General features: G+C 44.7%; 1 protein-coding gene across 12 annotated transcripts in view; it reads right to left on the reverse strand.

Moving 5' to 3' along the window:
- LOC105487111 (astrotactin 2) overlaps positions 1 to 14249 on the reverse strand; it is a 995255-nt gene that overhangs the window by 296886 nt on the left and 684120 nt on the right. For all 12 annotated transcript variants that reach the window (XR_011612991.1, XR_011612990.1, XR_011612989.1 and 9 more), the window contains 3 exons: positions 7268 to 7392; positions 2907 to 3011; positions 405 to 584 (listed from right to left, as the gene is read on the reverse strand). Coding sequence is in view for 8 of the 12 variants with exons in the window: in XM_011750424.3 (XP_011748726.3) it covers positions 405 to 584; positions 2907 to 3011; positions 7268 to 7392 (410 nt within the window). In the remaining 4 variants the exon portion in view is untranslated. The remainder of the gene's footprint in view (positions 1 to 404; positions 585 to 2906; positions 3012 to 7267; positions 7393 to 14249) is intronic.

Here is a 14249-nt window from a genome sequence, read left to right on the forward strand (position 1 = left end):
AGAACCCAAGCTCTTTTTGGGTTCTCCCAAGAAGCCTGGAGAGAAGAAAGCATCAAGAAGACACCAATTGCTGACCCGAACCTGATCCCTGGCAGTTGTTTCAAAGAGAGGATGTGGGAAGCAAAGTACTTGCAGGAGAAGGCAAGGGCTCTGGAGTCTAGAACACTAACTTGAGGCCTCAGAAAATGCCTAACTTGAGAGAATCCTGCAAAAATCATTGTATGATCCCTCACTCTGCCCATGGTGAAACTGAAGCTCAGAGAGAGGCAGGGACTTGCCCAAGGTCACACAGCTTAGATGTGGTAGAGCCAAGATTTAGATCCAAGGCAGCTCAGTTGTTTCCCCAGACACCTTCCCTCTATACCCTGCCTGGCCACCTCCTCCAGTAGGCACTCCGGGCTTACCTTTCTGATACTGGAGCCACAGCTGCTGCTGGACCTTCTTGCTGGGAAAGTGGATGATGCAGGTGAGCTCTGAGCCATAAAGGGCCTCTGCGATGTAGTGGGAGCCATAGTGCTGGATGAAGGACAGCAGCTCCTCCCGACTGCTCTCCTTGGTCAGGATCTTGAGAACGTTAGTGAAGCCTGGACAAGAGAGGAGCATGTGGAGGTGGTCAGATGTGGGAGGCTGGCAGCTAGCAAATTATACAGTGGCAAAGGTTCTTCCCAGCCTGGATTTGGTGCCTTACCCCTCTTTCTCTCCTTCCTCAAGCAAGCACATGACCAAGCTATTCTTCCAGGGGCCTTCCTGAGCTCCTCCCTGCTACTGGACAAAGCCTAGTGACCTTCTCTAGATATTCAAGGTTCCAAGTTCATCTCTCATGAGCCACCCACACTAAGTTTTAGCTCCAGCCAAATTAGTTTTATTATTTATCCTGAATGTGACCTGGAATTTCTATCATTCTATCTTTCCTTGCATTCTCACTACCCTCAACACACACACACACACACACACGCACACACACACACACACACATATGCCTGAAATGGCCTCCCTATGTCTTCCTTAAGTCACACCTGTGCTTCAAGGCCCCTGAAGTCACCTCTCCTCCAAGAAGCCTTTCCCATCATCAGGGACAGGAGTGCCTCCTCTCTGCACTTTCAACATGCACCACCTTAAAGTCAGAAGCTCTACCTTATTTGTCTCTGTATCTGCACATGCATCCTCCCCGCACACCCACCCCAACTGGGTGCACGGCCCAGTGCCTGGGACACAGCAAACACACCAACCACAATTATTACAAGAACAACCAATACTGTGCCACATCAAAGTAAAATGTAAAAGAACAAGCTTCTCTCCAACATTAAAAGTGAGCTCTAATTTGCCAACATTTGATTGACAAAAGGGTTTTCCAGGAGCATCATATTGATTAATTAAAGCAGATGCACCTTTGCACTTCTAATAGGAACATCACAGTCTTATTCACAAGTGCAATATGGGATGTGGGGGGCAGAAAACAGAATTAGGGCTCAAAGAATGGGTGTCTGATGAGAACAACCCCTCTCCATCAACCTGTTAAGTAATGCAACTGGATAATTAATACAGTAGTGTTAATAATATGATGGTTCCTGTTCAGTAATAAAAAATAATACACAGAGATGCCCTGAGGCTCTTATCCAGGCAGACAAAACTGCAATCAAATCCTTGATTCATTCATTCCCTGCTCTGCCACTTACTAGCTGTGTGACCTTGGGCAAGTTATTTAACCTCCCTAACCCTCAGTATACTTATGTGAAGAAAAATGGGATAAATAATGCCTTCCTTGCAGTACTGTTCTGTCATAAGAAATGAAACATTATAAAATGCTTAACAGATGTCAGCAATAATTACTATTTCTACTTTCCAGAGGGTGAAATCCTCCAATTCCCAGGCTATAAGAGCTCCAGTTTGCTGATGAACAAAGTGATATTGAACAAGAAAAGAGAAGAAAAGAACTCATAGATAATTAGAGGACACTCAGACAATAAATCCGTGACAGTGTTATTAGTAAGAGTCAGGGTAGAAAATCCTAGGCCAGGCCTCATTCCAGGTTCTTTCATTCATTCCTTATTTTTCAGTTTTCATTTATTTTAAAAAATTCCTCCATCATACATGAGCACCAACAATCTGCTGATCTTTGTTAGTTTTGGAGATACTGGAATAAATAAGACCCAAGCCCCGCCCACAGTTCTCAGGTCATAGACAAGATTCTAATATAAATCAAGCACTTGTTAATGTCTTGATATAGATATTCAAGCACCGAGAATTCTGTGAGTTGTTTTGAGGGGAATGGAGAATGGGAGAGGCATCACAGAGTAATATGGCATATGTTCCCAAGACAAAGAGGTCCAGACAGAGGGAACAGTATGGGCAAAGTCACAGTGGCATGAGAGAACATGCACCATTTTGGGCACTATAAATTGCTGCCATCTGTTGGAGCTTAAAGTTCATGTGGATACAATGTGGGTGGTACATGTAAAGGGATGGGGGTGTGGGAGTTATATATGATTTTTGTATCGGAGATGGACAGGAAAATAAATTAGCCAGGAGAGAAGGAGAAATTGGTATCTGAGGAGAATTTATAATTCACAAGCTTGAAATACTTCAGAAACATAAATATGACTTAGATGACTGTTTATCCCCACTCTCCTATTCATACTTCCACACCCTACTCAAATACTTTTTCCTCAAGGGAGCCTCTCTAGCTCCCCCAGAATGATTAGCTCCGTCTTCTGTGCCACCGCTTCCCCACTATTGCATTGACTCTACTGTCTGTCAGCCTCCGGTCCACCCACCCTCCCTGGGACTCCTTGATGGAAGAGAGGATGCATCCCATTTCCTCAGCATCCCTAGTGCTCTCATATACCCTGGAACATGCTAGGTCCTTGGGAACAAGTGCTAAATTATTCCAAGTCCGCTGTCCTCACCTGCTGAGAGGGTGATGGTGCTGAGTTTCACACGGTAGAGGTTGCTCCGGACCCGCCACTGCTGCACCATGGGGTAACCCATGGCCTCGTCATACCTGATATCTCCTGGGAGAGGAAATAAGATGGTCACGTGAGCCCAGAATTAAGACGCTTCACACCACAAGGCTCACCCTGCAGCTCTTGGTTCTGGGTAACAGACACCTCTTTGAAGTGCAAGCTTTCATTGGGATTGACAGTTTTATGAACCCCACCCTCCAGGCCTCTTCCTGGTCTCTAATCTCAGCTCCACCCCTCATTTTTCTCTCTGCTCTATAGCTTGCAAGTCCCCTTTACCCTACAAGTAAGAGCAACCTCAGATCAGATCTATGTCTTACCTCACCCCATTTACAACTTGCCACCAGGCACTAGATATCTCAGTGCTTCAGTTTCCACATCGACACTGTAGCTATCTCTAATGCTCTTATTTCATAAGCATGTTGTGAGGCTCAAGTAAGGTACTAGAAGTGGGAGCCTTTTGGTAACCTAGAAATGTTGTGCATGTAGACCATGTGTAAGTAAACTACAGCCCATTTGTTATGTATTGTCTATAGCTGCTTTCACACTATGACAGCAGAGTTGAGCAGTTGCAATACAAACCACCTGCAAAGGCTAACACATTTATTAACTTTCCCTTTATGTTTGCTGACCCCTATGTAGACTATCATTTCTTAACATGGCAACATGGATGTTCATAGGTATTATGTAAAATAGAGGTATACAGAAATAAACTCTATTTCAAGTAAGACTGAGAAACACAGGCAAAACAAAGTTTAACTGTATAATTTCTCAGCATCTTGATTAGATTAATATGCATGAAGGTAGTGTGCAAACTTCTTTGACCATAAAAGCCCTTTCGTATGAAAGGTCTCTTGGAATTCATGTTTTATAGAATACATTTCAGGAAACACAGGTATAAACAAGAAATAAAAAAAGAAAAGACACAAGGAAGTGTTAGCAAATGATTAACTTTGGGCAGTGGTATATGAAAAATTCTTGTTTTCTGATTTATATTCACCTCTATTTTCTAAATTTTCTACCATAAGCTTTGCAAACTCTTTTTTATAAGCTGAACAAAAATACATTAAAAAGATGCTAGTCACATCAGCAGTTATTATTACTGTTTTTATGTATCCATGCTTTCCTGTGCCTCTGCAAATGGCAGGCACATTTTCTATCCTTTTCTCTTGTCCCCTGGTGAGTAGGCACTTAAAGAGATATTTGATACCAAGATTAAAATGAGAATCTCATTGTAACAAATGATTTCTTCCTGGACATTACTGCAGTATTAAAGTTGTCCATTACTGTCACCTTTTTTTTTTTTTCCTCCTTATCCTCCTTAGCCTTTTCAGGAATAAAATAGTTTTTCAGAGGCTTTCATTTTAAAGTAAAATATTCATGATCCCCAAAGATATGTCCACTGGAGCGAGGTTGTTTGTTATAAATACGTCGTCTTTGTTTATCTGCTCTGCCTCTCCCGTTCTTCCTTTGCAGAGGCTGGGGAGAAAAGGAGATTGTGTGGAGGGAGGAAGGGGAGGACTGTGTTTTTGACTAAGGGCAGAGAAAACGTCTGCACAAGAAGATTCAGACACCAGGGACAAGGCAGTCTCTGCTCCTTCCATTACTGCTCATTCATGTTCAAAGCAGACTTGGTGGGGACACTGGCAGCCAAGGCCTCTCTCCAACAGAGGGAGGCAGAATGGTGCAGGCTGCTGAGAGGCAGCTCTTTCACTTGGTGGCATGATGTCCAAATGTAAAAACAAAACAAAACAAAACAAAAAACTTCTTCTGATTATCAAGTAATTTATAAAACCATCTTCTCACTCCATCCCTCACTTCCTTCCATCCCTGCTCGTTCCTGGATTCAAGCCTGAGAGAAAAGCTTCGCCACTGGAATGGATGTCAGCTTTTTGAGGTCAAGGTCATGTTCTATATTCCTCCCCTTCTACAGAGTCCAGAAGAGAGCCTGGCCTATAGTATCCTCTCAATAAATGCCTATCCACTGACTGCCTAACTCTCACTCTGTTCCTAACCATAAACTCATCCCTGGGTTACTCTGTCGCTGACTCCCATCTTGCCCTCCCCATCCCAGCTCCCTACCTGGGGATTACGGTTGGAATGAAGCTATGTGATGGAGGAAGGAATTTTTCCTGGTAGTAATAATAATAATAAATATCTTGAAATGCAACAGTTCCCTTTATTAGGAAATCTCCAAAATCCTTGAGTCAAAACAAAGAATCATAACAATTTGAACCACTAATGGATACCCATAGTGTGCCAAGCATTTTATATACATGATCTTTATTTCTCATTAGAATCCTTAAAAAATAATTATCATACCCTATTTTTTTGGCATTGTGTTTTGTTTTGTTTTCTTTGAGACAGAGTTTCGCTCTTGTTGCCCAGGCTGGAGTGCAGTGGCGAGATCTGGGCTCATTGCAACCTCTGCCTCCCGGGTTCAAGTGATTCTCCTGCCTCAGCCTCCTGAGTAGTTGGGATTACAGGCAGCCGCCACCATGCCCGGCTAATTCTTTGTATTTTGAGTAGAGTTGGGGTTTCATCATGTTGGCCAGGCTGGTCTCAGACTCCTGACCTCAGGTGATCCACCTGTCTTGCACGCCCAAAGTGAGGAGATGACAGGCAGAAGCCACTGTGCCCGGACCATACCCTATGTTTTAGAGGAATAAACTGAGGCTCAGAGAGGGAAACTGTCCAGGGACATACCAGGATCAATGACAGGTTCAGGGGCCTTTCCATTAAAGCACAGCACCTCCTCACAGACCATGGACATGTCTGCTTTAGGAGGTAGTAAACTCCCCATCACTGGGGGTATCCAAAGAGGGATAACCACTCAGGAAAGATATTATAGACTTGACTCCTCATCAGGAAGGAAGATTAGACTAGATGCCCATGTTAGCTCTGAAATTTTATGATCTTATAAAAAATGAAAATTAAGGAAGGCAGTGAAATTGTTTGTAACATTTTACAAGGTGTCTTTTATATCCATGATTTCATTTGATCTACGTCTGGGTCCCTCTTTGAAATAGCACAGGTCAGGGGTTATGTAACATAGTGGATATGCCATCAGCTTTGGAGTTGAGACCAACTATGTTTAAATCCTGACATGACTATAGACTAGCCACGTGGCCTTGGAGGAGTTCATGACCTAGCTAGCCAATTTAAAGGGGACAATAATGGCCTTGCAGGGTTACATGGTTTAACACATAAAAAGTGCCTGGACCCCAGGACCTCTTAAGCGATGTGGGTTCTCTCCTCCATCTATGTTCTTTCACAGGAAAGGCTCACAGAGGTTAGATGACTCTTTTGAGGTTTCCCAGGCTTGCAAGTGATGGGGAGGGCAGGCAGAGATTTAAACCTAGGTCTGTGACATTGTGGGGTCTTCCCTGGGGGACAATTCCCCTCTCAGTGAGAGAGCTCTAATATCCTTCCCCATAACGATTTCCCCGTGACTACTCTCCCTGGGCTGTGGATAAGGCATGCAACCACAGTATCACAAAGGCAGGGTCAGGACCCTCACATCTTAGGAAATTTCTTAAGAAAAGGGTAGGAGAGGAACTCGGAGCACAAAAAGAGGAAAGAGCACCCTGGGGTTGGACAGAAAATATGGAGTCTCAGGAAAGCCTGCAAAAGGCAACTTCCCAGTGGGGAGAGAAAGTGGTTGCAGGGGTGGGGGAGCTGCAAAGTGGAGTCAAAAGGGCAAAAGACTTGGTGCTATAGCACCCAGGGTTTAGTCCTGGCAGATATGCTGTGTGACTTTGGACTGGTCCCTTCTACCTCTCTAAGTATAGATTCCTAATCTATCAAATGGTAAAAATAATACCCACCCAACAGATGGCACAGTGCCCACACACAAAAACGAGCTGTGTAACTCAAGTGCTTTCAAGCAGGAGAGGCTCCTGGTTGGAGAGTTCACTTTTTTGCTTTAGAATTACTTAAAATGAACCAAGAAAAATAAAATACTAAAAGTGGAAAAATACCAGAAAATTGTCAATGAGAATGAAAAGTGTTTTGAGACTCATTCACAGAGGCAAAACTCTCACTGAGAAAAATTGTTCCTGTTCTCAGAGAGGAACCTCCTCTCAAAGATGACTGCAGTCCCAAGTCTGGGGTCTCGGGGAAGTCCCTGGTTCTGCACAGCCAATAGCAGGAGCCCAAGAGGGGCAAGTTCCTTCCCATCCCATTCCTCATGAAGGAGGAGGCTTGATGGAGCCCATCTTGGATCTGCTGAAGACTGATATGCACTAGGTGTGGAGACTAGGTGTGTGGTCAGGAAACCTGGGAAGGGTCTGGCACATGTGTCTTACCAGTGAGCAGTTGGAGGTCCGGGAGGGGCTCGGAGAGGACCCCCCGGCACTGCTCCTCCACCGGCAGCGGGATCACCAACAGCCCGTCGGCCAGCTGGGGAAAGTCCTTGATGAAGTTGTTCTCCCTGTGGAGAGGAGCAGAGAGACTGCCAAATCGAGGAAGTGGAGGCTGCTGGGGGCTGCAGGGCAAGGAGGCAGGATGCTGTAGTCAGAATAAAGACTCATGGTGGGTGGCTTTGCTGTGATGCCTCTGGTTTCCTGAATCCTAGCTCTGAGAACATGGTGCTAACTACAGGTTCCTGAATCAGGCAGGCTGGGGTTCAAAATCTAGCCCCACTGCTTACTTGGCTGTATGACCTCAAGCATGCTACTATTCCTCTCAGAACCTCAGTTTCCTTGTCCATAAAGTGAGATTCAGATCTAAGGGCTGTTGTAAGCACTTAATGAGAAAAACCTACCAATTATTTAAGATACTCTCTGATGCTCTATACACTGTATATGTGGCTGCTAAATGTCCCCTGGCATAAGCAGTGGCAATCTTGAACTAGGATGTGAGAACTGAGAATAGTGTGTAGTGTTTGAAGAACAAGGGGGCAAGATTAGGCTGAAAAACAAAAAAGAACAAACAAACCTTGGAAAAATAGATGTTTGGTAAAATGGAAGGGCCCTAAGATTTTTTTTTTTTTTTTTGGCTCTAACTTTTCCTTTTACAGATGGGGAAACTGAGGTCTGGAGAAAGGGAATGACTTGCTGAATCACAACCTAATAGGTTAGACTCAAACCCATGTCTTCTGACTCCAGGTTAGTGCTCTTTCCCTTGCTCTAACTTCTTTAGGTGCCTCTATCCCTTTCCTGCAGGTCAGCCCCAGGGAACAGAAGACAGACCTCTGAATGACCCCAGAGAACTGAACCATGAACAAAGTTCTGAGAGGATGGTAATAACAGTGCAGCAGAGGGAGGCAGATTTCATTCTTCCGGACAATAGACCTGCCTAAAAATTAACAGCCTGCCAAGAGAGGTGGTGAGCTTCCTGTTACTGAGGGTGTGCAAGCAGAAAACTTGACAGCCAGTTGGCATGGATGGTATCGAGGGCTTTTCCATATTAAATATGACTTCTGAGGTCCCTTTATATTCAGAAATCCCCAGCATTAAAGACACGGATTATAGTCTGGAGAGGAGGAGGAGAGAAGAGAAGGGGGAGGAGAAGAACAAAAGGAGGATGTTTATTACTTCATTTTGACGCATGGAATGGTCAACCTTGAAATGAAAATCAGAAGCACGAAAACAAAAATACGTGATGCCAAAGCAATGCCTTTGAAGCCTATATCTCAGGCAGATCAAAAGCACCTGTGAAAGTGTTGAGTGGCTTGGGTCACCTTCCTGTCTGCTCAACATCTCTGCACCCCACTCCAGGCACCTTTGAAGCTCATCATCAATTCATCCATTTAATGAACACTTTCTTCATTTCTGAGTCCAGAGGATGTGACTTTATCACCATCTTCAATACCACCAGCATCACCATCATTATCATCATTGTCTTTGTCATCTGTATTATTCATTGAATCTTTATAGTTTGCTAGAATCTAGCTAAATACTTTATATACATTTTATCACTTAATCTTCACAGCACTCCCAAAAGATAGATATCATTATCTTTAAGTTGAAGACAAGTAACATGAGATTTGGTGTTAACATATGGTGGAGCTGGTCTGGCTGTGCCTAAGACTTTCTGCCCAGGATGCATGTGCATGATGGTGAGTTTTAAGGCCCACACTCGCCATTTAAACATGCTATTGTGTGTGGGTGTGCCATGGCTGTCTGTGGAGTCATCCTTGTTTATGTCTGTGTGTGCAGGTGATAATGGGTTCTACCCAGATGGTTGCTCTTTGTCTGCAAATCTGGGAGTGTGGAATAGCAATGTGAATTTAAAAAGACAGGCTTCTGGTCAATGGAAGTACCTCCACATAACATGTAACACTAGCCGGGACTAAATGTCCTCATTCCTCCCTTGTGATGTGGTGGTCTCTGGTGATAGATTTTTCCCTGAAAGATGTAGCAGGATGAAGGGGTAGTCCATGCCCTAGGCAGTCAACTGGCATGCACTGAGCACATAGTTGGGTGGAATCCTGTGCTGGGGGGGTGCTAAGAACACAGAGACAGATTGATGTGTCCCCTTGTCCTCTAGATCTTCTCAGCCTAGTGGGGAAAACACGAAAATGGCCATGCAGAACAATCGGTGGGGGTTGCTATCAGGAATTCTGCATGTGCCAGATGCTGCTGCACAAGGTCTCTTCCCTGCAAGATCCCCAGCACTTGTTTTCACTCTGGGCAGGAGAGGCCAGAGTGAAGGTAAGGAGGTAGCTCAGCCTTGGAAGCTGAGAGGAGCCTATGAGGACTGGGCTCCAATTCTGCCCACACTGCATCCTAGCTGTGTAACCTGGAGCAAACCAACCAAATCTCAATGATCTGTTCTGTAACATGGGGATCATAACAGCTACTCAGCTGGCCTTAGTGGAGTGGCAACAATGACAATAGCCTTTTATTGAGCACCTACTATGCACCAGGCACAGTTGCCAATACTTACTCTTCACCCAACTCTATGAAGTAGGTGTCATTTACATTCCCCATTTAGACATTGAAAAGCTGAAGCACAAAGAAGTTATGTAACTACCTAAGGCCACAAGGCTGGGAAGTGGGAGATCCCAGGTGGTTTGGCCCCAGATCAAAATTTAGTAATACATTGCTTTCAACCATGAGTTAAGTTTTAAAGTTGATTCAATCTGGCATTTAAATTTTCCAGAATTCTATCAGCTTTAAAAGCAAACCCAATGCTTAAGTCGAGTATATTTTGTACTTTATTATGTAGTAAACATGACTAGATTGTGGTTTTATTTCTCAGCTTGCCTTTCCCTCAGCGTTCACTCAGATAGTTGAATATAGAAGGGTTAATATTTACTGTATGCCTGGCATAGAGTCTTTGTTTCTCTAACAGGTCATGGTAGATGTCTTCAAAAGACATTCTAGCACTCCTCATCACTGCTTGGGTACCGGGTGTGGAAGGACCTGCCTGTGACAGACACAGGCTGTCAAAGCTGGAAGGGCCATAGTGCCTGGGCGTGTGCTGAGCCCAGACAGGCTGCAGCCAAGACGAGGACCTTGCTGCTCCTACAAGAGAGGAGAGAGCTATTCACCACATGCCCCAGGCTCTGTTCTCTATGTGAACTCTTCAAGCCTCACCACCAATGCCACAAGATAGGCATATATTCCCCGTTTAACCAACAAGGAAATGGATTTTCTATGGACTTACACACTGGGTGCATTTGGGAAATGAGATCTGAAGCCAAATCTATCATTTTTCACTTTACCACCCAAGGGTCTCCATTTCAAATCTCTAGAAATGGTCTTACAATTGCAGAGGAGGGAAGGTAATGCCACCTTCTCTATCCCCATGTCCCTCTCCTCCAATCCTTCTGCCTTCCTGTCAAGTCCATCTTAGCTCTGCAAGGAAATCTGACCCCAATGGGACAACGCAAGGACGTAGAGTGGGCAAACTCAGGAGGCAGGGGCCTGGCTCAGGACACCCCTTCCCGGAGGAAGGTTTTCCTTCCTGAGCTTCCAGAAAGTACAGGGGGACTTGGAGAAATGCAGAAAGAGAGAGAAAATGGAGGGGTGAGAATTAGCCAGCCAATATGGAAGGCTGGGAAGGAGGGGGGCAGGTAGGCGAAGATGAAGCCCGAATGAAAAACACAGCAACGGCATGGTCTCTAGGGTACTGGGGTCCCTCTGCAACTGCCTGGGCGATGGCCACAAGTCCTGCAAGGCCTCTGCCAGCAGAGGGCGCGCGGGGCCTTTGCATCGATCAGCTGTTTTGGGAGGCAAAACACGGATGAGAAGAGTAGCTGCTGGGAAAGTTCCGCTGGGCTGAGAACCTCAGATGGAAGCCCAGACAGCAGCTGCAGAATCCACCCACCTGGGAGAGGCGACCAGGGAGCTGGCAGGGTGCTGGCTTAAACTTGGATGCTCAGGAATAATTCAGATTCTCAGCGCTCGTGTGTGTGTGTGTGTGTGTGTGTGTGTGTGTGTGTGTGTGTGTGTAGTAAAAACTACCACACAACTAATTCGTATAATAGGAAGACAGAAATAATGGACCATATTTATTTATTGATCATATCTGTTGCTCATCAGTTATGCTGTAGTTCATGTGCCAACGTGTGTGTGTGTGTGTATGTGTAGTAAAAGCTGCTAGGTAACTAACCCTAGCAATATGATAATATTTACTGAGATTTACTGATTGCATTTGTTGACCATCTTCTATATTCAAGGCAGTGTGTCAAGATATAGTAGCGTACAGGAATGGAAAACCAAATGTTTTATGTTCTCACTTATAACTGGGAACTAAGCTATAAGGATACAAAGGCATAAGAGTGATGTAATGAGCTTTGAGGACTTGGCAGGGGAAGGTCGGAAAAGGGGTAATAAAAGACTACATATTGGGGCCAGGCGCAGTGGCTCATGCCTATAATCCTAGCACTTTGGGAGGCCGAGGCGGAAAGATCACCTGAGGTCAGGAGTTCAAGACTAACTTGGCCAACATGGTGAAACCCCGTCTCTACTAAAAATACACAAATTAGCTGGGCATGGTGGCACACACCTGTAATCCCAGCTACTCGGGGGGCTGAGGCATGAGAATCGTTTGAACCCGGGAGGCGGAAGTTGCAGTGAGCTGAGATTGTGCCAAGACTCTCTCCGGGGGAAAAAAAAAAAAAAAAAAAAAGACTACGTATTGGATACAGTGTATACTGTTCAGATGATGGGTGCCCTAAAATCTCAGAAATCACCACTAAAGAACTTATCTATCTAGTCAAAAACCACTTGTACCCCCAAAACGATTGAAATTAAAACAGATATAGGAGTGTGTATGCCATTTTAACCTCATAAGAACTCTGTGAGACAAGTACTATCATTATTTCCATTTTATAGATGAAAAAACATGTTCAGAGAGGTTAAGGAACTTGTCCAACTGAGGTCCACGGTTAGAAAGCAGCAGTGGCCAAGACCAAATTCTAACACCCCTAGCTTCCTGCTGAGAGCCCAGCACACAGTACGTACATGCTCAGTGAATTGATCCCAAGCCTGTGCTCCTGATCCCTGGGATAGCTTGACTCATTTAGATATGAGACCGGGTAGTTCTGTTATTCACCACCACAGTGAAGTGTGCTTTCAACAAGGCATTTTTGAGAGATGCTTGATTAAACAAACAGTGGCTCTGCTGCTGCTTGAAACACAACATTCACTTATTCACACACACACACACACACAAACACACAGACAAGCATCTCCCAAATGTATCTATAAAAACAGTTCAATCTCAGTTGACCTTCTAAGGAAACAATTCATCAATTCTAAAATAGTAGATCTTGGGCCCCAGGGACTCTGACAGTGAGAGGTCTCCTTCATTTCACACTCATTGGGGCGCTACCCTTTTTCAGGAACTGTTTTGGGTGCTAGGGATACAGCAGTGGAAAATCAGAGGAGATGCCTCCATTCATGAAGACCAGGAGAGAATCAATGTCGCATTGAGGTCTACAAGATCCCTCATAATCTAGACCCTGCCTACTTACTCCTGCTGCCTTACTGTTTGAGCCACAGCCCCCTGGGCCACTGTTTTCCTCCTGCTCTGACTGTCCTTAAGTTCCTTTTCTGGGGCATGCTCCCATCCCACACAAGGACCCACTTAGAATTTGCCCTCTCTCTGGAATTTGCTCTCCCTCTGCACCTGGACAACTCCTACTCATCATTCAGACCATCCACTATTCCTCTGCCTTTTAAGAACTCTCCCTGGAATCAGTTCTTTTGTTACACACCCTTATCGTATCTTGCTGTTTTCCTCTATGAAGGGCTTTATCATTTCTAATGATATTTGTGCTCATGGGAGATGTTGTTGGACACCTGTCTTTCCCACTAGACAGTGAGTTCCATGCAGCCCCAAACTATGCCTGTCCAATGTAGTGCTGCCTCCTCAGGGCCCAGCAGTGCAAACTGAGTACCTGAGTAAAACTGAGAAAAAATAGGTGCACCACGAACATTTGTTGACGCAGTGAAGGAAGAAAATCCAGCGACAGTGGTAATATGTGCATGACCTACATCTATTGATGAAGCCCTTTCTGATGTTTTGCCATAGAGTCCCAGAATGCTTCAGGACCCAAAGCGTATTGAGGATTTGAGTCTAATATTCCATAAGAAGCTTCAAAACCCTACTTTCTTCCCCTAAATTCCTAAGTACATACATACTCTGGCTCCCATGGACCTTGGACAGAGGGGCCAGGGGCCACTGAGTCAGTGGGGACTGGATGGGAACAGATGATCTCCCTAAGAAAAGGGTTGGTTGGGCCTCCCATTCTTGGTGTGCATATGTACATTCAGGTAGAGGTAGAGGTGTGGGCACATTCTAAAATGAACAATGCCAGTGGGCAGCAAAGGGCCCCATTGAAAAACCATCATTTCCATAATACCATTCCAGTTTTCCCCAGCTGAAATACATCTTTTCTATCACTTTACTTTCATGCATCTTGTTTGTAAATAGATTCCAGATGTGGCCTTTGGATCTAGTGATAGAAAGTATGGGCTTAGAACTCATACAGACATGGATACAAATTCTAGCTGTGTGACCTTCAGGAGTATCACTTCAAATTTTATGATCCTTAGTGATTTCATCTGTAAAATGGCGATAATGAGTTCAGCTTCAATGTGTGAAGAGGAGGAATTATGTAAAGTTATTTTATTTTATTTTATTTTTTTTTTTGAGACAGAGTCTTGCTCTGTCGCCCAGGCTGGAGAATAGTGGTGTGATCTCGGCTCACTGCAAGCTCCGCCTCCTGGGTACACGCCATTCTCCTGCCTCAGCCTCCCGAGTAGCTGGGACTACAGGTGCCCGCCACCACGCCCGGCTAATTTTTTGTATTTTTTTTTTTAGTAGAGATGG

This window comes from Macaca nemestrina, chromosome 14 (genome assembly GCF_043159975.1).
Source record: "Macaca nemestrina isolate mMacNem1 chromosome 14, mMacNem.hap1, whole genome shotgun sequence".
In the NCBI taxonomy this organism is placed as follows: Eukaryota; Metazoa; Chordata; class Mammalia; order Primates; family Cercopithecidae; genus Macaca; species Macaca nemestrina.